At 37.3% G+C, this 24,883-nt stretch overlaps 1 protein-coding gene across 1 annotated transcript; it reads left to right on the top strand.

Annotated features, from left to right (window-relative positions):
• The first annotated feature begins 1,402 nt into the window (after nucleotides 1-1,402).
• On the top strand, nucleotides 1,403-24,706 carry ppp1r14bb (protein phosphatase 1, regulatory (inhibitor) subunit 14Bb). Its single transcript, XM_084406106.1, has 4 exons — nucleotides 1,403-2,194; nucleotides 22,036-22,119; nucleotides 22,215-22,247; nucleotides 22,873-24,706. Exons 1-4 carry the CDS (start codon nucleotides 1,994-1,996, stop codon nucleotides 22,939-22,941), a joined length of 387 nt encoding a protein of 128 aa, XP_084262232.1. The 5' UTR covers nucleotides 1,403-1,993; the 3' UTR covers nucleotides 22,942-24,706.
• Nucleotides 24,707-24,883: the final 177 nt, after the last annotated feature.

Raw genomic sequence — 24,883 nt, 5'->3', positions numbered from 1 at the left:
TCACGGTACCACAATTGAATTCACTGAGCTCCTGAAATGGATGAGCGACCCATTCTTTCACAAATGTTTGTAGAGGCAGTCTGCATGCCTTGGTCCTTGATTTTACACAACTGTGGCCATGGAAGTGATCGGAACACCCGAATTCAATGATTTGGAGGGGTGTCCCAACACTTTTAACAATATAGTGTATAAGTGAAACAGCTTGGGTGGGACTTGATTTTGTCCATCAGGAATTGAGTGCAACAGTCGGGTTCCAGAATTAAAAAACGATATTTTTAACGATAACACCTTGAGCGATACGAGTTTGTTAATTGATAGTATTTGCTTCTATTGAAGATCTCAGCTCACATTATTTCAACGTAGTTTGAAATAATTGTTTAACAGCTGAATTTGTGGTGAAAAACTACATTACCCATGATGCTGTACATAAAATTCCACCAAACAGAGTTGAAACAAGCAAATGCCAAAAGATCTCTTTAGCCCCGCCCACTCCCATGAAGCACTGCAAATTACATAATCGAGTAATCTCAAAATGCGTAGGTTTATGTCTTCATCATTTTTTATTTGATTATGCTGTTTGCAATGCTTCATGGGATTGTAGTTTTTTCCCTCACTAAAGCCGTTAAGTACACAGTCTTGTACCTTTGTATTTTTGTTTGATTTTCAAATACTTTTTTTGTTTTAAATGAAAGTTTGTAATGTTATGATTCACCTCATTGCTGGTTGGCTTGGTTAATGGCTTATAACGCTTTCAAGATTTTGCTTTTTAAAATCTCTATGGAAAAAATGCGGAACCAACACCCCTGAAAAAGTGGACGGGCACTGTTGCACTCTATTGATTGTGGTTTGCTATTGCTGCAATATCGTGTTAGTGACAGGTTGTTCCGTCCTCACGCCAGTAAACGTCATCAGAGAAGAGAAGAAATAGCGCTGCAAGAGGGAGGGGAAGTTATTTTAATTCAATATTATGATGGCACATGGATTTAAAAAAAATAATGATGAAAAATAATAAATCACTTGGAATAAATACTGCAATATTCCAATAATAATAAAAAAGATTTGTCAGTTTTGATTTCAGGGTGACTTTAACTGGTTTGGATAGTTAGCTAGCTAGATCCTGCTGTAACAGGCCTGTTGAGTGAGGGGAACAATTTTTTTATTCCCTTTTATAGACTTTAATTTCCTGATCTATAAAATAAAAGTTACTGATAAGTAGACACAAAATTAAACAGACAAGTCTTAACAGAGTTCAAAATTGTCACATGTAGATGCCACTAAAAGAAACCTTTTGTTTTTATTCCTCACTTATTTTAGCAACTCACTTGAAATAACAGGATTATCTGGTTGTATTTAGCCTGAAGTGAGGGTTGGTTAACTTATTAGTCAGCAATAGAGACAGGAAGAGAGAGAGGCTGTCAGAGAGGGAGGGAGAGAAAGGACAGCCTGGCTCAGAGGGGGTTACACACACACACATCACTCGGGTGAGAGAAGCAGAGTAGGAAAAGAGAGGAGGGGGAAAGGAAGGACAAAAAGAAGGGGGACACTGCACTGTTTGTTTTCGTTTTTATTGCTTCGAATAAGATAAAAGGAACGCTGACGTTTCTCTTTAAATGAACGGTTAAATCATTGCAAAAAGGCTTCCATTTTTATTTAAAGGAAAACAGTAGGCCACGAGGAAGACGCTGGAGTTTGAAGTGATTTGAGCGTTTGTGGCATTACTTTCTAAAGCAAAAGGAGACACGCGGTTTGCAGTCCTGTAAGTGCTTAGCGGCTTTATAGATTGGTACAAGACCAAGCGAAACAAGCAATCAAATATATAGTTACTTCATATGACTTTAGAAATATTATCAAGTAGTTGCCAAATGTCATTGAGGTCCGCGAGAAGGAATAAATAGCTTTATTAGTGGCCTTTTAAATCACACTGCTCAACAAACACGGGGAAGAAAACCCTATCTTTTTTACCAGCCGGTTATTCACAGCAGATTTGCGGACTATGGCGGCGGTAACAAGTCCAGAATCGAGCCAACCAGCTCGCGTTTACTTCCAGACGCCCACCGGCTCAACCGAAGAAGCCGAGACCCCGGCCCGCAAGCAAGGACGGGTCACAGTGAAATACGACCGGAAAGAACTGAGAAAGAGACTTAATTTGGAAGAGTGGATTATTGACCAGCTAACGGATCTCTACGACTGTGAGGTAAGACTCTTTGTGAAAGCTTTACTAAATAAAAGTAAGATAGACTATTCATCTTTTTGGATTGTATAGTGGATTAGTTCATTTACTAAACAAAAAGAAATGATAAAGTCACCAACAGTTCAAGAGGTTATTCATAGATAAATGCGCTTTGTAGCGGCATAGTGATCAAGTTATCCTATACGCAGCCACCGTAACATCATTACGAGCGAATGTTCAGAATGTAAGTAGCCTTTGTGTCAATCTGCAGTTGACCCATATTTTACTTCAAGAGACTTAAGGGAGAGCGCATTAGTTACTACGTGTATTTCGACTTTATCTACCTGCGCGTTAGCGCTGACGTCACGTGTACGTCGCGTTCGAAAATGTCGGTGAGAAGGTTAACCTGACGAAACTAGTAATAGTTAAAGATTTTATAAGGCGCGCAATTTAAACATTAAAGCCTATCAAAATTGGAAAAGGTGTGTGATGATGAGATTGACCATATACCGTCTCGGGGGTGCTGTCGCTTCATTCAGATTCGAGAATCATATAGGGATTTGTTTCCGTTCACTAAAAATTAATTCAGTGACGCGCGTTCTGCAAGCTACATCGTTACACCAGTAGGTGTCGAGAAGCGTGTTCCCCGCGTCCAAATTTATGCGTACTTAGTTTGCACTACTACTAAGCCTACAGTCTATGCATAAATCAGTACTTTTGGCAGTATTCATAAAACAGAAGTCAAATGATGGTTGGAAAATGTAGATATCCACAGATAATCTAGTTGGATCAGAATTGCCATACTTTTAGAATTCGACGAATGAATACAATCCTGCACTATATAACGTTATGTGATGTCCTGTGACCTTTTATGTAGCTACTTACAAAATATAATTTCACAAAAAGAATTCACTCAGGTGTTAAACAGATACAATTTAACAATGAGGAACAATTCTCCAGGAACCTGAATCTTACTTGAAAAGACAGGTTTTTTTTTTAATGCAATTTTCTTTTCTTCTCAACTCCCATGACCTTCTGAGAAAGAAACGTTTTGTTGGCCTTGTGACTCTTCTTCAGTGTAAAAAAAATAAAATAAAAATGCACTAAAGATTAACAGGCCAGGCCAGCTGGTTGTAAAGGCTTCTTTTACATGGTCTTCATGTACATGAAGTCAAAAATGAGTGTTGAGACTAATCATAAACCTGTCTTATGAGGGAAAATTCAGCCTTTTAACAAAAGAGATGACCATGTAGCCTAGTTTTGCATATTCCTCATGTCTCTTGTATGTACCCTCCCCCAATCTATAACCACACAGCCAGACACAAACATGCTTGCTTCCTCACGTTATCCAAACTCATGCCAGCATGTTAAATCCACTTTGCCAACTTTCCTAGCTTTTTAGTAAACAATAGTGTGTGACATGGTGGTCCCTTGAGAGACTTAATCCTTTTAATTTAAAACTACTCAAATTGTCAGAAGCCAGATAACCAATTTTGCCGTGGAAGGAGCCAGCGTTGCATACTGCCATAGAGAAGCAATCAAGTCATTATAATCTCACTTTCTGCACAGCAAGTGGTTGGTTTCCCCGGATGAGTGTGTAGTATTTAAAAAAGACCAGACAGAAATGCTTTAGTAACAATGCTACAGATGTGGCTTGGTGTTAAGGAAAATTGCTGCGGATAATAAAAGGGAGGAGAAAATAAAAATACTGACTAGGAGGGTCAAACATGAGGGAAGAAAATCATCTCTCAAGCTCAGCAGTGTGTTTTCAGGGAATGATTGACTAATGGCTGAGACATCATCGCTTGATTGGAGTCTCTTTGAAATCGAGAACTAATGGCAGTGTTAAATGAAGTTAAAAAAAGAGGATGCAAAAATCAAGGGAGAAGTAAACAGACAGTCATTGATGGAGACTAACAGACGGTCTGTGAAAGAGTTGGAGGGAGGGAGGTATAGAGAGGGACAGCTGTGGCTTTGGCCAGGAACACAAGGATGGCGTTGAGTGTTTTTCCTCCTTCCTCTCATTAACACTCACACAGTGTGTTGCACTTTGCTACATACAACTGCACTTTTTAACACGTTATGTCACATGAAATTGCAAAATAAATCTGATTTGGACTAGGTTTAAATTAATGAGTCAAGTGTGTACATCTGTATACTGTGACATGGTTGAGTAATAGTTTGTCCACAACTCATGTTTGCTACCAGTTCGTTCACTTTGGAATGAATCAGCAAATTTGTATATGCGTACAAGAAGGGAAAGGCAAATAAGCGAAAGAAAGAGGGGATGAAGGATACTCTGACAGGCTTAGGGGGAGAAGGAGAGGCATAATTGCAGTTTCTGGGATCATTGGGTTGATGCTGCATAATGGAGACTGCCGAGCCGTGAGTCATGACCGAAGGAAATGCCAGTGACAGGCGAAACTGCAGGAAGTGTGTGTGTGTGTGTGTATGTTGTGACTCTGATGTTTTAAGAAGGCAGTAAAGGTCACAGCAGTCCCGTGACCTCAGCTTAGGAGCAGTCCTTTTGTTTGTGCCCGTGCCGCACAATGATGAACCGAGTCAGGATGTTGAGCCGCTCTTTATATTGGCTCTATATTTGCTTTGTGTCGAGTTCTCTTATCTCCTTCCTCACTCTCAGACCTTATTTGAATACTTCAGTTCCTCACCTGCTAGCTGCTGTCAAGCATCCCCCCTCCACCTGTGTGAAAGTGTGTGTGTGTGTTGCGTGTTTCTGCATGCATCTGTGTTTTAGTGTGTAGGGGAAAGAACATGTCCTACAGTCTGAATGTATATTTTAAAAAGCAGCTTTGCATGTCTGTTAGAGATTTGCAAAAAAAACAAAAAACACGCGCACTATATACGACTTATTCTACACTACCGTTCAAAAGTTTGAGGTCAGTATGATTTTTATTTTTATTCTTTTATTAATGCTTCAGCAGCACAACTGAACATTTGATTTTATTAAAGCTACACTGTGTAATATTTCAAGTTGATTTTTTAGCAAAAAACACGTTATTTCAAAATTATACGTTCTCATTAATGTGTAATCACTTCAACCATGGGCGTCGGAACCATTGTATATGGGTGGGACAAGACCCACCCACTTTTTAAGATCAATGATATTGGACCCACTTACTTTTACCGTCTCTGATTCAGCGCATTTGTCTGTTCGCTTTTCAGAGCGCCGTCAGTCAAATCCAATTATTAGGGAATTCCCTAAATTAAACTCCATTTCCACTGAATCGCTACATTATATTTCTCAATGAGCCGCAACTGACGAAAGTAACCGCCCGTTGTACCCTTCCAGTCAAATATTGCGTTGCAAACATCAATAACAGCTTTAAATTGTCATTGCTGGCAAATTACCATGGTATTAGCGGGATAATCCACGGATAGCTGTGCATTTAATGCACGACGTGGAGGCAAAGAACCGCCCGATGTTAAGTGGAGTTTAGTTTACTTGTTTTAATTAAAAGGCACCAGAATACATGAAATGGTATTTACTCCAGTAACATTTTTCTGGGGGAGGACCCACCCACTTTTTTTTTTCTTCCGACACCCATGACTTCAACCAACTAATTAAGTATTCTCGTAAGTGTATAATCTGACATTTAGAATACATACGAGCGAGTCGCGGAATGGCGGAAGCCATGTTGTGCATCCATCTTGAAAATACATTAGACAAAGAGGGACATACAAGCTTCGCCTTTCGCGTTTTTACACGCAGTGGCACCGTGACGAATGCGAGAGGGAGATTTGCTCGCGTTTGCCGGCAGATTTGAAATAATACGGCCACCGTAGGAGTTAAAACACCTTCGGAATGGGAGGAGCTAGAAAGTAATATTCAGTTGGTAGTCATATACAATTTCACCGCTAGATGGGAGTAAATCCTACACAGTGTAGCTTTAAGAAATGTTTCTTGAGCAGCAAATCAGCATATTAGAATGATTTCTGAAGGATCATGTGACTGAAGATTGGAGTAAAGATGCTGAAAATTCAGCTTCGTCATCGCAGGAATAAATTACATTTTACAATGTATTAAAATATAAAAGTAATTTTAAATTGTAAAACTGTTTCAAAAGAATTCTGTTTTTATTGTATTTATGATCAAATAAAATCAGCCTTGGTGAACATAAGAGGCTTCTTTCAGAAACATAAAAAAAATCTTCAGACTTTTGAACTAATGTATGTAGAGTAATAATACAGGGAGTTGGATCTCTGCATTTGTCTCAAAATATTCTCAGTTGTTGCTGACAGTTTTGAGGTCAATACACTCCCTTTAAGTAAACACAGAATTTCTCAGAATCCGTATATGTAGAAATGAAGATGAATCATTGAGCTGAATAATAATGCCACATACCGGCAGGTATTTGAGATCATGAATAAGCCCAAACCTTACGTTTTCATGATTTGTCATGTTTTTACATGAATTTACTGTAGCAAAAACACTTGATTTGTTGATTTCAATTCGTTTTTTTAACTTTGAATTTTGATTCATTTCAGTTTATACTCTTGACAGATACCGTATAATTCCGTGTCCAAATTCACATACTGTACTTCCTAAAGAGTAGAAACTGTTTACTTACGGTTATTTTGAGACTTTTCAGTCGATTAAAAAGTGTCAAGAAACATGAGGCCGAAGTTTTAAAAAAAGTTAATAAATACTCTGTAATGAATTTAAGCTAAAACTATGCATGTCAATAGTTTAAAGATGTTATTTTATAATGTAGTAGAATGTCCCATTCTCAAAAGTATCCAGCGAAGTATATAATTTTAGTTCTTAGTACAAGTGTGAATTTGGATGCAGCCATTGTCTTAATTTGCTCAGCATCTAACATTCTTCCGTTTACATAAGTGTATTTACACACCCACCCGCTAATCACAGATCCTGATTACAGAGAGGGAGAGATGAGTATACACACTAATGCTGATTGACTAGTTATTTTCCTCACTGTAAGCCTAAGAGTTAGCAACCTGTTAAGTCAACTTCATCTTGTGTGTTATACAGTGAATGAATGTTTATGATGCTGTTCTGTTTGCGAAAGTGAACAACAAACCATTTTAAATGGTCCTCAATTATAGACAGAGACTTATTGATCTCAATGTGCTTCAAAGCAGGAGGTCTTCAGATCTTTTCTGTTGGTCACTCAGTGATCCTTATGTAAAAGGGCTCTGATCCGGCTGGAAATAACCTTTTGTACACAGCCTAATTCAAGAGCAGAAGAATCAGCAAAGTGAACTAAGTTAACTTCTCCAAACAGACAGACTGTCTGGCTCTTTAGCTTGTTTATAATCCAGTTAAGTAATTCTGTGTTGCTTCGGAAGGTTACTGTAGGTTGAAGCCATGAGAGCCTAAGATAACAGGATTGGAGTGCACTATTAATTTGATATTTGATATTGGGTATGGGTCACAATGGTTGACTAACAACAGACTAGTCGATTTATGGTTTTCCCCTTTTTTGTTTAGCCTAAATTTTTAGATTTTTTGCATGCCTTGCTGATGGTATAGCCATACAAAGATTGTTACAGCAGATCCTTTCGTGTGTTTTTTTTTTTTAGCATCTGCCATAAGCATTGCATTTTTAAGATGGCTTATTAAAATACACACACACACACACACACACACACACACACACACACACACACACACACACACACACACACACACACACACACACACACACACACACACACACACACACACACACACACACAATACCTGCATTCTGTTCTATCCCTACTGCTTTTTTTATTTTTATTATTATTATTTTACAATGCTTTTATCTTAAAATTGAACCTCTAAATGAAGACGTAAAAAAAAAAAAAAAAAAAAAAAATCAGTTTTCATCCTGTCTTAAACTCCAGTCTCCACATCAGAAACACATCTGCAGGGCCTGAACTCCACCTGTGACATCATCACCACCAGTCATCACCATATATCAGGTCAAAGGGTGTAGTCACATACCCTTCAGTCCTTTAATGATGCAGAAACACTTTCATTAGTCTAAAGGGCTTTGCGATAATTACCGCTAGAAACCTGTAATTACAGAAACTAGAGCAGCGGAGCATAGTAACGTTTTCCCATTTTCCTCTTCGATTTCCAGCTTGATGTAAAGGCTGTTTCTTCTCAGTGTTTTTTTTTTTTTTTAGCCATGTACTTGCTGTTATTAAAAACTCTTTTTGAAGAGCCCTGTTCTGAAGGTACTTAGTGGAATTGTGGGTAACTTGGTTTCAATCAAGTACGAATAGAAATACACATACACATGCACAGACATGCATGCGCACACACTTGAAGGCGCCCAGACTGAATAACCTAAAGTGCTCTAATCTAGGGAATATGATGAACGCTTGCCTGCTTTATTCCGCTCCAGAAACGAGAGAGAGAGAGAGAGAGAGAGAGGCTTGCAGGTCTTGCCCTGTTTGTGTTTCTCTTTATCACCTCTGCTTTTTCCACTCTTCTCCCCTCCAACTTGTTCTATCTTTAGAAAGAATGACCACAGAGCCATATTTTAAAAAGACTACAGCACACATTATACACCATATTTATTGATTCAAGATCTCATGATGTTTTGCAATGGCTATCCCATATCAAACATCACTAGTGATTTAGTGATGTTTAACTCATTTAACTCAGGGATTCCCAAACTTTTTTTGTCAGCCTAACCCCTTTGACCTAAAATATTGACTTGAAGTACCCCCTGAAACTTTAAGTTAGTAGCCTATTTCAATAATTTAATAAGAAATCTGCATGTTCATAGCATGTGCATAGTTCTCTGAGGTTGGTTAATGGCCACATGACATGCAGGAAAACAATTTTTATACAGTGCTATGCATAAGTTTAGACACCCATACTAAAGTTGACTAAAAAGAGGAATAAAAAATCATCTTTTGGAAACTGAACTTAATGCCTTAATTTAAAAAATTAGGAAAAATCCAACCTTTAAGGACACCAATTTTCTTTGTGAATGAATAATGTATCGTAAATAAATAAATGTTCTTCCTTAAAATACAGGGTGCATAAGTTTGGACACCCCTATGTTAAATTCCCATAGAGGCAGGCAGATTTTTATTTTTAAAGGCCAGTTACTTCATGGATCCAGGATACTATGCATCCTGATAAAGTTCCCTTGGCCTTTGGAATTAAAATAGCCCCACATCATCACATAGCATTCACCATACCTAGAGATTGGCATGGTTTTATTTCAGTTAGCCTAATAGCTGGTTTGATTTGCATTGAGAGATGATCTTATGAAAAGTACCTTTATCAAGGGAACTTTATCAGGATGCATAGTATCCTAAAATTTTTTAAATACTTAAAAATAAAAATCTGCCTGCTTCTATGGGAATTTAACATAGGGGTGTCCAAACTTATGCACCCTGTATTTTAAGGAAGAACATTTATTTATTTACGATACATTATTCATTCACAAAGAAAATTGGTGTCCTTAAGGTTGGATTTTTCCTAATTTTTTAAATTAAGGCATTAAGTTCAATTTCCAAAAGATGATTTTTTATTCCTCTTTTTAGTCAACTTTAGCATGGGTGTCTAAACTTATGCATAGCACTGTATATATATATATATGTATGTATGTATGGATATATATCTTATAGGTTTTTCTTTTAATTGTTTTCTTTTAAAATTAGTTCATTGTTTCTTTGCAAACCCCAGTTCGAGGTTCTCTAACAGCTTTGAAATAAATATGCTATGTAAACAGGAAAACAACTAATAAAGATGTTCAGACAAACAAGTGTTTATAAAAAGCATACTATTACATAATATAGAAATTCTGTTTTAAAGATCCTGTGAAAAACACTTTCTGTCCCGTGTTGACTCATTTCCTGTTGAACAGGAAGTTGGTATATTTTGTTATGACTGGATTTTATTAAAAGTGCAATTGTAATGTTTTGTCAGTGTGTAGAGGTTTACTTTTTTCAGATTTACTGGGGAAATAACAAACAGAGTGGATGGATTTGTACCACAATATAATGGTTTTGTACACAAACTGCGGACAAATATGTTCAATAACAATATAAAAGTGAATTTGGCATAGTAGGTCCCCTTTCACTGTAAAATGATCGTGATTTTAACGGTAAAATACTGTAAAAATGCTACAGTGGAAAAACTGTTAATTGGTTAATAAAGTTTCCGTACTATATACAGTGAATAACTGTGATAGATCTAACTGTACATTTAATGTAATTTTACAGTAAATACCGTACAGCTTCTATATATTACTATTTACTTTCTTGTAAAAAAGCTGCTTGTGATGAGCTTTGATTCATCATGTGACTCATCATCACCACTGTGATTGGTGGTTGTCAGAGTATTACAATGGTACAAAATTAGTACATCGATAGGTCAGTAAACTAACATTATATCAGATAAAGAAATACTTTGTTTACTGTAATTTTGAGTTAAGTCTGTAATGTTAGGTTGGGTTAAGTCAGACTGAGCCTAAATAAATTGCTCGCTTTCTATTAGTCTCAAATCTCTAACAATTCTGTGGGTTTGCCAGTTGATTAAGCTTATGGACTGATTGCGATTCCTTTCATTTCGCCGAGGTCATTATTGTTTCTCTTAATTAGGCCTCTCAGCTTGTCTCAGACTCAGCAATGCATCCAATCACAAGAGGTCTTACATTTTTCTTTCTGTCACTACAGACATCTGGATTTTCTCTAATGGCTGTTTGTGGCTCTCCTTTTCTTACATCCTTACTGCTTTAGTTTTTACATTCTTTGTCAAGAAGGAAGTGGGAGGTCAAATGTGTAGTGAGTGACCTGTTGATTTGGTGGTGTGTGTGTGTGTGTGTGTGTGTGTGTGTGTGTGTGTTATGTTCAGCAACAATATTTCTATGGAAACAGCTCCCATATGAGCTGGTCTCTTATAAAGCATGCTCTCCCTCCCTGGGGTCATTTGCTACATAATATGAAAATACACAGGCCATCTGACTCCTGTGACTTTGTTGGTTTACTAGAGTAATTCATTTCTTTCTTATTGAACACTATATTTTCAGCTTGTGTAAAATGTAATATTAATTTACAAGCATATTTTTTAAATAAAAGACTATCAAAAGATCTAATCCTTTGTCTTTTACAGTGTTGCTGTTGTTTTTATGAAGGTAAAAAGTCCATTTTTGTTTTAATGTAGGGAAAAGGTCTCGCTCACTCGTGTGTGTGTGTGTGTGTGTGTGTGTGTGTGTTGCTTGTTATTCGTCAATGTGCTCTCTACTGATAACACTGGGGGTGTGTGTATATAGAGAGACACCTCCACCCCTCACTGGCCCACTTCAGCCCAGCCAGAGGACTCGCTCCTGAGGCGGCATGTGTCCCGTCCTCTTCTCTCTGTCAGCACCACTGCTGTCATAATGTCAGACTGCAGCCGACTGAGAAGAAATCAATAGTACAGCACTGTGTGTGTGTTTACATGAGATGGATCAGAGGTTAGTAAAGTGAGCTGGGCTAGTAAAGAGCTTGTTGTTTCAGAACAAACTTCTGTAGGTTTTATGAGATCCAAGACGTTTCACAATCTCTCTTGTCACTCCCCTCTATAGTTTAGAGTTCATCTGGGTGTTAGTATAGGCTACTATTTGTAATGGGATCATTACAGAAGACCACAAAGGGCAGTTTTCTTTCTTCCCTGTAACATTTTCTATTTAAACAGGAAGCTTGGCCAAGGCATATCAAAGGGCATCTGTTTTGTCTTATCACTGAATCATTGCAGTCTTCATATATACAGCGGCTTCTGTGTAATGTCAGACCAGGCATGTCCATTTTTGACTTGAATGTGCAAGGCTTCCAGTATCAGTTACTTCTTCGTTATTTTAGCTGTACAAAAACAATCTGTTATGCTGCTTGATTATTGCAAACCGTTAGGTATAAGCCAAGGCATTTCATCTGAATATCAACATTTGTGATTTAGTCGAAACAGTTTTGAGGTTAATTGATCTAATTTTGTGTCTCTCTCTGGAAAATAGTGATCTGTGACATTGTATTATGTTGAATATCATTTTTTTTTTTTTTTGTCTAATTGTTAATGAGGGACTTTTACTCCACTAGTCTAAAAACATGAATGGGTTCAAAAGTTAGAGGGAAGCAAGAAGTAAGAAGATCAAAATGAGACTCTTGGGGTATAGATGTCAACCCCCCAGAATTGACACAGTATATTTTTTTATATTTTTTAAGTATAATAATTATTGTTATTATTCAGTATTTCCATGAATTAGATTTACATTTCAGACATCTTTGCTTTCATTAAATCCTATAGGTTATTTTTGTGAAATTATTAAATTTGCATTCATAGTGTTGCTGTTATGACATATCTTCAATTAAAATATGGGCAATTAAATAGGTAAATATTCATATGCCTGTATATAAGTCATAGAATCATTTTACCGTTCAGAATTCTCTCATGTTCAAAGGAAATAGCTTATTCTAATCTAATCCCGTCCGAATGCGAATGTCTGTGATTGCTGATGTTGTATTATCCTAACGCTGCTCCTCATGTGTTTTTTGACCTACCTGAGCTACCGTCTGCACACCAATCTTCAGTGTTCGGTGTTCATTTCATTGCAATATGAATTGTATCCAACAAAAAATATTATTAAAATTGTAATGAATAGAGCAAAATCGCAGAAACTGCGAAATTATAATTATAAAGATTACTTAAATGTTTTTTTTTTAATAATAAATAAAAATCATATTAACAAATGATAAATTAAAAGACATGTACATGATGCACGCACAACAGATGACCTTCTGTAACGCCCAGGTCTAGAAAACACACACTCGCACCTCTGTAATGAACACAGAGATGTTAATCCCGTCCGAATCGGTACTTGAAATCACAGACGTCGAGTGATACGAATTGAAAACTAGATTCTTGATCAGTAAGTCATCCGAATATTTAAGAGCTGGTGTATTTATTTAAAAAACAACTTTTCTCACCATCATGAAATTAATCATTTTTTCCTGTGTATTGCCCCAGGATGTGGGTTTTTACCGACAGCTAAAGTATGTAAAGGAAATGCCTGAATTACTCCTCCAGTTATGTTGGATGCTGTTGTGCATTGATGAGAGCTGGTGAATGTGCACACCTGGACTGTAATGTAAGTTGTCTCATGGGTAATATTAAGTGACTTTTTGCATATGCTCACAGTAAAAGCCTGAGAGAAAGATTATGTGTAAATGTGAGAGAGATTATGTGGGTGTAAAGGCTAAAAGATTTATTGATAAATTCAAACCAATGGAAGTGATTTTTGACACCAGTTTCTGATATCTATTTCCTCCATCCGCTCTCTCTGCCTTTTTTCTTCTCTTCATCTGTACTCGTTCTTCTCTTATCTTGACATCAGAGATTAACCAACCTGCAGTAGAAGTGCTGGCACTTGAATATGTGATCAGATATCAGGCTTAAATGACTGTCAGCACTGAGCAAATACGCACATGCATCAGAGCATAAAGAGCGTAGAACAACATGTGCGCAGATAGAATAAACACTTCATGGGAACGTCTCCTTAAGGAGAAGACACTTTGAAATCAGAGTTATTAACAACTTGGTTAAAGTTTTAGCAGAGACTGGTAATATGTGTCAATGAGTATGCTGTGTCACAGTCACCCCCTTAATTTAGGAAACTGTGCTTAATATTTGTCATATATTTACCATATATTTAGATATAACATACCATATATTATATTTAGAGATATACCCTATTAGAAAGGGCTCATCATATACAGCTGCCTGTAAAATTACCATGAGGAAATATATATGCATTTTTATGATAAAAGCTTGTCATATCAAGTTTACTTAGAACAGATTGCTTCTGAGCAGCTTTACAGTAATACACACAGGAAATAGAGAAAGGAAAATATCCAATTTCGAGAATCAGTCATTTAAATTATAATGAATTGCAACATTAATTTTAACTATAAAGCAGCTCTAGCCTAGATAATGTCATGACGTCAATCTCTGTCCTTCTCGTGTATCATCTTACGCTCAGAGGATGTTCTGGGTTCAGTACAGGTTTTTGTCAATGTCATCTGTGGTTTAACGTTGATTACAAGAGAAAGTAGCTAATTTTACATTCATTTAATTAGGGTCTTATAAGGTTTTAATAATTTCTCTAAGTTTAGAGAATAGTGAAGTTTACACCACAACTATAACGTTAATGACACAGAACACCGTCGTTAGAATTAGTTCTCCAGCTGATGAACGATAAAAACATTGACAGCCAGAATCCACCCAACTTTTAAGAGCTCAAGAATTAAAGGGATAGAATGACTTTTTTTTTTTGTGATTTACTGAATTTACTCATCCTCAAGTTGTTCCAAACCTGTATTGAGTGTCTTACTTCTGCTAAACACAAAATAAGATATTTTGAAGAATGTCGGTAACCAAACAGTTGATGGACCCCTTTGACTTCCATAGTATTTCTTTTTTACTATGGAAGTCAATGGGGCCTTTGGCCTGTTTGGTTGCCCATATTCTTCAAAATATCTTCTTTTGTATTTAGCAGAGGAAAGAAGTTTGGAACAACATGAGGGTGGATTTTTGGGTGAACTAACCCAAAGAGGCAAACAACTGCAGTGCTCTTAATAAACAGAGCGTTAAATTCCATGGGCACTATTATATTTATTGTTTTGGTGTAAACAGGCTTTAATATGATATTAATCGTTTACTGACCTTTTCTATATGTAGTTCTATCCAATTCTGTTCCTTCACTGTCATGATGATGTAACCAGGCAACTTTTGTGCTAGACATTCAATGATATACCATAACAGCATGTGACATAACTATCTGTAAAACACTGTTTACGTGGTGAAAATACCATTGAAATTACATTGGAAACTCATAACTAGAAGTTCATCCATTTAAAAAAAATATTCCCTCCTAAAAAGGATAAATTTTTTTATTCAGACAAATAGTGATTTAACACAAATACACCCTTCATATTTTGGCTTTTAAACCCTCTGGAACTCCTTTGTTAGTGCTTCAGCTGTAAAGTTTTTCCATATATTTTTCCATTGATAGAGCTTGGCTTGTATTGAACCCGAAATATTGGCTGCTTTTACTCGAACATCACTCACACTCTGAGGATATTGAGAATACTGAGGATACAACATCATATGCTTTGGAAATATGTTACTATATAATGCTCGTTATTGTTTTGGACGAGGTCGCGTAGGAATTGAAAGCCTTTTGGCTAAGTTCTAGTAATGTGTGGCAACTCAGTGGCCCTGCCAGTGAGTCCATATTGCCAACATCCTCATCCTCATCCTTGGTGATGAAGACAGCTGTATAATGTAGGTCAAACTAGCGCAAGTCTGAAACCCCCCTGCTCTCATAATGTCACATCAGATTCACCATAACCGCAAGAGACCTGTTGTGCTGTAGATGCTCATACACATATGCTGAATTATAAAGGTTACACACACACACACACACACATTCCCAGACATGAATGCAGTCATCCATAAATCCTGGGTAGACATGTTCTCCGTGACTAAAAGCAACTCAACACACCTGCACATTGACCGACAGGTTGACTCACATGGACATAAAGACTTGGTCTCAGTCTCAGACATCGTCCGGTCACTGACTGTCTGGTGAATATTACAAGAGATGCCTGAAATCGCCAGTTCCAATCTGATTGGCTGGAAACAAAGATACTGCTGAAAGGTTTTTTTTTTTTTGTCTATTGTGGTATCATCAAGTTCAGATCTCAGAAATGAAAATGATTAATTGGTCAAACTGTTTCTTTCCAAGTGGGTTCAAATTGTATGCCGATAGTCAGAAGTCTGGTCCTGCAAGAGTACACTGCTTGTGTTTGACCTTTGTATATATAACACTACCAATCAAAATATTGGGGTCAGTGCGATTTTTACTTTTTTTTTTGAAAGAAGTCTCTTATGCTTAAAGGCAGGGTAGGTAGAAATGGTCTAAAAATTTTATTTTTCAAATTTGTTTAAACTTTATGTACATATCAATACATAATTAAAATGTAAGTACTCTGAAAAAGAAAGTATCAAAATCGAGTGTCTGTAGACCTCTCACGACTGTTTTAAAGACATCTCATTATTTCCATTCACTCCACCCCCTCATTTCTGTGCTTCTTCCAAAGCCACGTCCCCAAAACACATGAACGCGCGACTCCGACCGCTGAGCTAGAGGACGCATTATTTACCTGAGACAAGCGGAGGGGAAGGGGCATTTTTTTGCCTGGTTTGCCTTCACTAACTGCATATGCCGGTACTGTAAATTTAGATTGCTCTTTCTCTGCCATTGTTTTGGTATTCCTAGGTTCAGTGCCTTCTTCTTCTTCTTCGATAGATTTTATTGGCAGCTTGCAAACATAGTGCATTACCGCCATCTACTGGACGGAGGTGTGATCAGGTTCCGTGCCTCTCGCACTCCTCAAATCAAACGGTCGCGCGCAAGTGGGTAGGTGCTGTGTGGCAAAAGGGTGGTTGCCATGGTTGCGAGAGAGTGACAGTCGCCTAAGCCAATCCTTTGATTCGTCCCGAATCGAAATAATGAGCTGTGTTTAATACAGATTAAACGGTCTAGAGTCACTTGATTTTTATACTCTTTTTTTCAGAGTTCTTACATTTTAATTATGTATTGATATATATAGAAAGTTTTAACAAATTTGGATCTTTAATTTTTAATAAATCCTACCTACCCTGCCTTTAAAGGTGCATTGCGCAAGTCTCTGAGTTTTTGCAGAACTATGCCCCCTCTGGCGGCAAGCGAAACTGCAACCAGAAGTGTGCACGCTCACGGTCAAAAGTTTTCTTTGTTTTATCTTACGTGGAGTTTGCGTTGGTGTTTGAAATGAACTACAAGCTGGTCTCTTAGAATCCATCTTCTACGGAGAATGGCGGCGAATACACAAACCTGCCAGATATAGCCAGGTGAGCGTGCCGTGAACGCGCATGACGTCACGCCCAGTCTAAAATTCCGGCCCGAATCCCTCTTATTTATTTTACTTTACAGGATTATAGAGACAATCTCAGTGATCAGAGAAGGGCTCATTCAGCCCATCAAGCAATTGTTTAAGCATGTATGGGTTAGAAAACGGGCATTTTTAACATGAAAAGTTGCTTAATGCACCTTTAAGTTTATTTGAACAAAAATACAGTAAAACCTTTTTTTTTTTATATATATATATTATGAAGTATTATTGTCATTTTAACTAGCTGTTTTCTATTTCAATATGTTTTATTGTTTTTTTTGTATTCCTGTGATGGCAAAGCTGAATTTTCAGCATCATTACTCCAGTCTTTAGTGTCACATGATCCTTCAGAAATCATTCTAATATTCTGATTTGTTGCTCAAGAAACATTTCTTATATTGTCAATGTTGACAACAGCTGTGCTGTTCAGATGAAACAAAAAATTATCTTTTTTGGCAGCAAACACTTAAGATGGGTTTGGTGCACACAGGGATAAAAAAAGTACCCCATGTGTAAAATGAAATACTCTGCTGTATCTTTAATGCTGTCATTGCTGTGGGCCTAATTTTCTGCCAGAGGTCCTGGACATCTTGTTCAGATACATGGCATCATGGATTCGATCAAATACCAACAGATACAAAAATCAAAACCTGACAGCCTTTGCTAGAAATCTTATAACGGGCCATGTTTAGATCTTCCAACAGGACAGTGATCCAAAAACAAACATCAAAATCAATACAAAAATGGGTCACTGAGCACAAAACCAAGCATCTGCAATGGCCATCCCAGTCCCAGACCTGAACCCTATAGAAAATGTACCCTGGAAATCCAGAGTTCTCGCGAGAGCACAATTTGAATTTGCTCAGCGAGTCACTCTGGTATTGAGTAATGATGCTCATTAACTATGCCCTTGTAGCCGAGCTGCACCAATCACATCGGTGTATCTGATATAGGCGGGCCAGAGGCGGGCTAAACAGATGACAGACAGCGCTGCGACATATGTGAATGACATGTATTGTTGTGATTGGTCGTAGTATTATCCAATTGCGTGCAGTGAGATTTTCGAATGCATGCTTGGTGCCGCCCCTCGATTTTCATTACTCAATGCCAGACCCTTAATCTTTCGGATTTGGGTCTGGATTTCCAGGCTATAGAAAATGAGTGGGTTAAACTGAAGAGAAGAAGTGCCAACATGGATCTGGGAATCTGAGGGATCTGGAGAGATTCTGTATGGAGGAATGGTCTCTGATCTCTTGTCAGGTGTTCTCCAAACTCATCAGGCATTATAGGAGAAGATTCAGGGCAAATAATTCTGACCAGCACTGTAAATGTGGCTGTGGTCACTGTTTGATCTCATGCTTCATTAAGTAGCCTAGTTAGAATGACATTGTATTCCCGTTTGTGTTTGTTGCTGACAGCACTGTTTGATGGGAGCTCCTTCACAATAAGTGTGCATGACAAGTAGAATATTATGCATTTAAATTGCGTATCTTAACACATACAACAATATTTTATCACATGCAGTTTGCAGGCTGTTCTGAGTATAAATGTTTAGGATTTGGGCTGGCAGATGACAGTTGTCACAAGTTAAACGCAGTTAACTTATTTAATTATTGTTTGAATTGTTGAATTTTTTTTTTTTACACAACAGCTATTCATTCACAACGAAGAAATATTTAGCTTAACAATTACACATGAAAGTAAATTTGCAATAGAAATACAATGGCATAATTATTATTATTGTAACCTTTAATAACAATCATAATAATTAGTAGCAGAAGACTTCTCTTTCACAAACTTTACATTTATACCACAACCACAATCAAAGCCACTTCCTATAAATAAACCATATAAGTGTCCTTGTTCTCTCTTTTCTCTACTGTTCTGCCTTTTAACTTCTGCTATAGTTTCTATACTACTCTAGCTTACCCTTGACTATTGTTGACTATCATAGGCACTTATTGCTTGTGATGTTCCTCAAATGTAGCTTTAGATAGAAGTATCTCTGCTAATTTGCTAAATGGCTAAATGTTATCAGACTTCTAAACATTAAAAAATAATCTGTATTGGACATAAAACTACATCTTTAGCAAGGTACTTAACCCTTTTTCCCCAGGTGTCTTTGCTTCTAATAAGTGTACTGTAAGTCGCTTTGGATAAAGGCACTTTATCCTCAGCTAAATGACCATTAATTGGTTATTAAACTTGGTGTAAATGACAAGCTCTGTGTATTTAATGAACCTCTAGATGATTGTGAGAGACTTTTTGGTTATATTTGTATTTCCTGTCTTTTGCTCGGCTTTATGTAGCTCTTTTTATCTTTTTCCTTGTCTCTGTGAGTGACTAGTAGCACATGGTGCCCACATGTTGTGCCTTACATTCTTTGTCTTGTGTCTACACACACACACACACACACACACACACACACACACACACTAACATTCCAGTCCCTAGCAGCCAACTCAAGTGGTTTTTACAGCTCATTCTCTCCTGTGTACTCATGCACCCTTTAGTTATATGTGCACTACTCGGTCATAGACACAAATTGAAGGTTTGTTAATTCAACAGAGCAATTAAAGCTTCCATTCACATGTGACGGTGCCATGGCAATATCAGTGTGCGTGAATGAACTGTAGTGTGTGTGCTTGTGTTAGTAAGAGAGAGAGAGAGCGAGAGAGATTTGGGCAAGGGGTAGTCAGGCAGGTGCAATGACAGCTGGTCTGGGCTGCTTAAACCGAGGGGGAGGAAGAGTGCGGTCAAAAGACGAAGTACTGATAGTAGCATCGAGAACGAGAGAGAGCATTTGAATAAAAAATAAAAAAGATCAGCTCTAGAAATAGACCCGTTCTTGCATGTGCCTTTTGATTTTCCATTGTGAAGCAATGGGCAGTTTCTCTAGACAGACGATATTTTAATATGCCGTATGAGTCACTGCTCCAGAACCACAATGAGCTTATGCGTGTTCATAAGACACGTGTGTATGTGTGTGTCTGGAATTGGAAGATGAAGTGTGTTTTGGAAAGGCTCTGAAGGAGCAAATGTTTGCAGAACAGGGAGAATGGAAACGTGAGAGAGAGGGGGGTTTGCGAGTCTTGTGAAGACCATTTATAGCTTGTGGGGAGAGAGACGTATTCACTAGTCTTTACTGAAAGAGACAACTTTATAGAAAGAAACCAAATTGGCAGACTAAAGGGACGAGACGGGGAAAAATACAGCAGCGTATAATTGAGGTTTGGAGTCTCCACTGGCACTCTTAAAAACAGAGCTAAAACTAAAACATAGGGATATATAGAGCGTTTGAATTTGAATCAAGGTTTTGATTTGAATTCGAGTTATTAGGGAACTTGTTGAAAGCCAAAGGCATCTGATGGCAGACTAACAGTATGGAAAGAAAAACAGACAGATCTGTTTCATGGCCAGTGCCTTTCCAACAACCCAAGGCCAAATATGTGAACTGGACTGATAAAAATAGCCAAACACGGCAGTATTTCACAAAACAAACATGCTTATCTGAATCTGCGTAAAATCACATTTGGGCACAAAATGACATTTGGTCCCAAATGTTTTGCTGCTGTGTATGTGTTCAACTTCCCTTTCAGTCTTAGTCATGGTTAGATGATACTGGAATTTGCCAGCCTGGATGAATCATCACATCTTTAACATATGAAACTGTCAATTAATGTCTTCCTCATCATCAAACAACAGACATATTTTAAGATGGACGATCAGACTATATGTAAATACACAGCAAGAAATGACATGTTGATATGGAAAATAGGGTAACACTTTATTTTACAGTGTCCTTGTTACAGTTTCTATAAATAACTTTAAATTATGCATAATTACATGCAGCTAACCCTAAACCAAGCCTAACCCTATAATAAGTACATGTAGTTAACTAATATTACTTAAATGTATAATTACACTAGCTAGACATTTTTACTCCAGGGCAAGTAGACACTGATCGCAACACACACCAGTGAGTAACACAACCATCATTGCTCTAAATAGATGAATAAATTCCACTAAAGTGGTTATTATAAGGGTGAAGCAACTGGAAACGTACTTGAATCAAACTTAGAAACTACCTTAAAAGTTTCTTCTCTCTGTGCTGATCTACTAACTAATTGGAAATCTTTATTTTGTATTATGTACGGTTTTGCCCAAAGGTTGACTTTTAAAGGGATGGTTCACCCAAAAATGAACATTCTTTCATCAATTACTCACCCTCAAGTTGTTCCAAACCTGCATGAGTCTCTTTCTTCTGCTGAACACAAAAGAATATATTTTAAAGAATGTAGGTAACCAAACAGTTGATGAGGCCCATTGACTTCCATAAATGGAAGTCAATGGGGACCAGAAACCATTTGGTTACTCAAACTATCTTCAGAAGACAAACAAACTCAGAAGAAAGAAATTCATACAGGTTTGGAACAACTTGAGGGTGACTATTAAGTAAATGATGTCAGAATTAAACATTTTGGGTGAACTATCCCATTAACTGTTTGTGTGACACAAGAGATACCTCTAGTGGTGAAGAGGCAGTATTACACATATCTTCATCAGCCCTGGTGGAGACGTAACAATAAACCTCTACTTGTGTATAACTACCTTTAAAGACAGATCTCCAGTCTGAGACTCACTTACATACACAAACATTCCAGAGTCATCTGTGCAACCAGCGTCACTGTGTTTCCATTGTCTCTGCCTATAGCTGCTCTTTCCCCACTGTGTTTCTTAGCCCTCTGGGAATACTGCTTCATTTCCAGGAGCTGTAGGGAATTACCGAGTATAGTTGTGTAATTTCCAATTAGCTGTTACTTCTTGGGGGTATTTGAATATAAGACATATCCTTGATCCAAACAGATTGTTTCCTTCTGCTTCATGACGCTTATGCTTATCTGTCACAGGAAGAGGCGATCCCAGAGCTGGAGATTGATGTGGATGAGCTGTTGGACATGGAGAACGACGTAGACCGTGCTGCACGAGTCAAGGTATCCGTCTCAAAAATGTCAGATTTAATTGTTCATCTTCAATTTTTAACAGGCTTTACATTTGTATGACATTTCTTTCTCTTATTGCCCAACAGGACCTGCTGGTAGACTGTTATAAACCTACTGAAGTGAGTAAATTGTCTCGTATCTAAGAACAGGCAGGGTTATTATAGTTAAAACCATTGTACCTTTAAAAAAAATAAAAATGAACTGAAATAAGTTTGCCAAGGCAACATTTCTCATTTTCTTTAGTGTAACTTGATGTACTAAAATAACTGAAACTGAAATAAAAATGTATAAAAACCTACATAGACATTTTTTTTAAGTATATAAATGACTTTTACTAAAATTTAAATAAAAGCAGAAAATATAAAGGTAAAAACTAATGCAAAATATCAATAAAAACTATAGCAGTATCTGAATGAAACTGAAAAAACACAGATTTTTTTACCACTCTTTTTTATATCCTAATTCTGTGAAGAGATGGTGGAATTATGAGAAATGGGTTTAAATATGGCAATATGTACAGAGCTGAGAGCACGATACACATCGGCAGCTGCAAGCAGAATTCATTTAGACAAATATTTTACTTATTCAAACAACATGAATTCTCTTAATAATGGGGATAAACAAATGTGCACAGTTTTAGGACTTGGCTGAATGGCTGTTCAAATTTGGGGAAATCTGCAGAATCATAATCAACTACCCAACTAAATTGGTTAAAAAATTGCGCTCCTTTTTCTTCTTTCATAGGTGTTTGTAGCTGAATTGCTGGACAAGATCCGTGGCATGCAGAAGCTCAGTACTCCTCAGAAGAAGTGAAGCTTCTCCCGCCTCCACCACTCCTAAACCAATCCCATCCCTCCTTTTCCAATTTTAGGGGCGTGACTATTCACCCCTGAGCAGGTGCTCATCCAGTCCCATTGCTCCTTTGCATCCGTTGGGGAGGAGGAGGCAAAGTTATGGAAGATTCAATCAGATCCTTATAAGCAGGGCTTATTTTTCTCATTTTGTTGATTTTATTTGTATTATTTTATTCTATTTCAAATTTTTTGTAAAGGGGGGAAGATTTCATTGTTTTGAAATGTTATTAAACATATTTTCATGGTTGTTTTTTTCATTAGTCTTTATGCATAGAATGGTTTTATTTTATAAACTTGGATTTTTGTTAGAATTTTGTTTCAATATGGTTTCAAAGCTTCCTGCTCTCACAATGAACACATGCACTAAAACCCTTTGTGAAACTGTGACGATCCTTGGTTTAAAATGACGTCAAAGGAGATCAAACAGAAGCGGCCTTGTGGATTTTTTTCTCTCTCTCTATTTTTGATCCTCCTGTTCCTTGAATAAGTGCAGGAACATTTTTAATTAAAGAAAAACTAATAAAGAGAGTGATTAAAGCTGTTATAAAGTGAGGGAGTTATTTTGGATTTGTGGTATTAACAGGGGAGGGAACTGTGTGTAGGAAAATATGGGGCTTTGATTATTAAGTTTTTTTTTTTTTTTTCTCTCCTGTCTTACACATGCCACATGCCACACACACACTCTGAAATTCATGGGCATCACCACCCTCAGGAATCAGGAGAAATGACCACACACAACCACAGCTGTGGCTCCTGGGCCTCACACACATCCACAGATGTGCACACTGACTCTTCCAGAGAACGATTGGATGAGAGCAGGCTAGTCAAGCTGCAGTGCATCATGGTCACTGCCAAGCGTACGTTTAGAATGAATCCTCTCACATGACTCTCCTAATTCATCTCTCCCAGGAAGCCATCTGCTCTTTTTGTCTCAGCCAATCAAATATTATAATAAGAGGGCTAATAGTCTCACTCAGTGCTCTTGAAATCCATTCCCAGCATTTCCAGCAGGTGTTTTAGGAGAGCTTTTCCCATCACATACTAACACATATCAATCATACACTGAAGCTCCTTCACATCCCATCCCATTCACTTGTGTAGCACATAAAGTCAGGTACAATGGCAACTGTTCAAGACTCAACTGTTTTCTCCCTTTTTTTTTGCCCACTTATTGTTTTTCTTTGAGCCCCTCATTTTCATTTTCTCTTTTTAGCTTGCCCCTCAGCATTTCATTCTACATGAGTCACTCTTCCTACTTTCAGATGTTGCCTTAGGTTACATTTATGTTATGACAACCAAATGAATTTAATCATGTTTGAGGAATATACATCGGGAAAAAAAGGCAAAAGTGAAAATCTTTTTCAAGGTTTAGGATAAAAAGGTTCTTGTACTTTCAGTGGTTCTGTTTTTTAGGAAAGGAAGTTGACTATATACAGAGCATTTTTTAGAAGCATTAACATCTATTAACATAAAATGAAATCATCGGTTTTTATCATTACGTGGACCTTGTAGTGCTGTTCATTTCTCTTTTTCGTGTCCAATTGGACCGCGAACTGAAAGAATCAACTGGACTCAATTATTTGAATTAGAAAAAAATGTAAGCTGTTGTGATCAAGGTCATACCTTTTGAGAAAAAAAGTATCTTGTAGCAATACTAAACTGTTGTTTTTTGCCCAATTTTGTTACACTTTTATGCAACTTTAATAAAAATATGGTAAATAACATTTTGTGTGTGTGTGTGTGGTTGTTTCAAGAATAAGTAAGCTTTGTAGTCAAATATGTGTCTCTTCAGCTCATCCTCGTCAGTTGGTAGAAAGTTAAGCAGCTCAAAGTGCTATTGGTCTGTTTGATCACCGTATTCAAATGAACGAGACATCGATTCTTCAACTCCGAGCTTCTAT

The sequence above is a fragment of the Rutilus rutilus genome, assembly GCF_951802725.1.
Source record: "Rutilus rutilus genome assembly, chromosome: 3".
NCBI classification, from domain to species: Eukaryota; Metazoa; Chordata; class Actinopteri; order Cypriniformes; family Leuciscidae; genus Rutilus; species Rutilus rutilus.
Note: the sequence above shows the minus strand (reverse complement) of the source record. Positions and strands in the feature narration are given on the sequence as shown.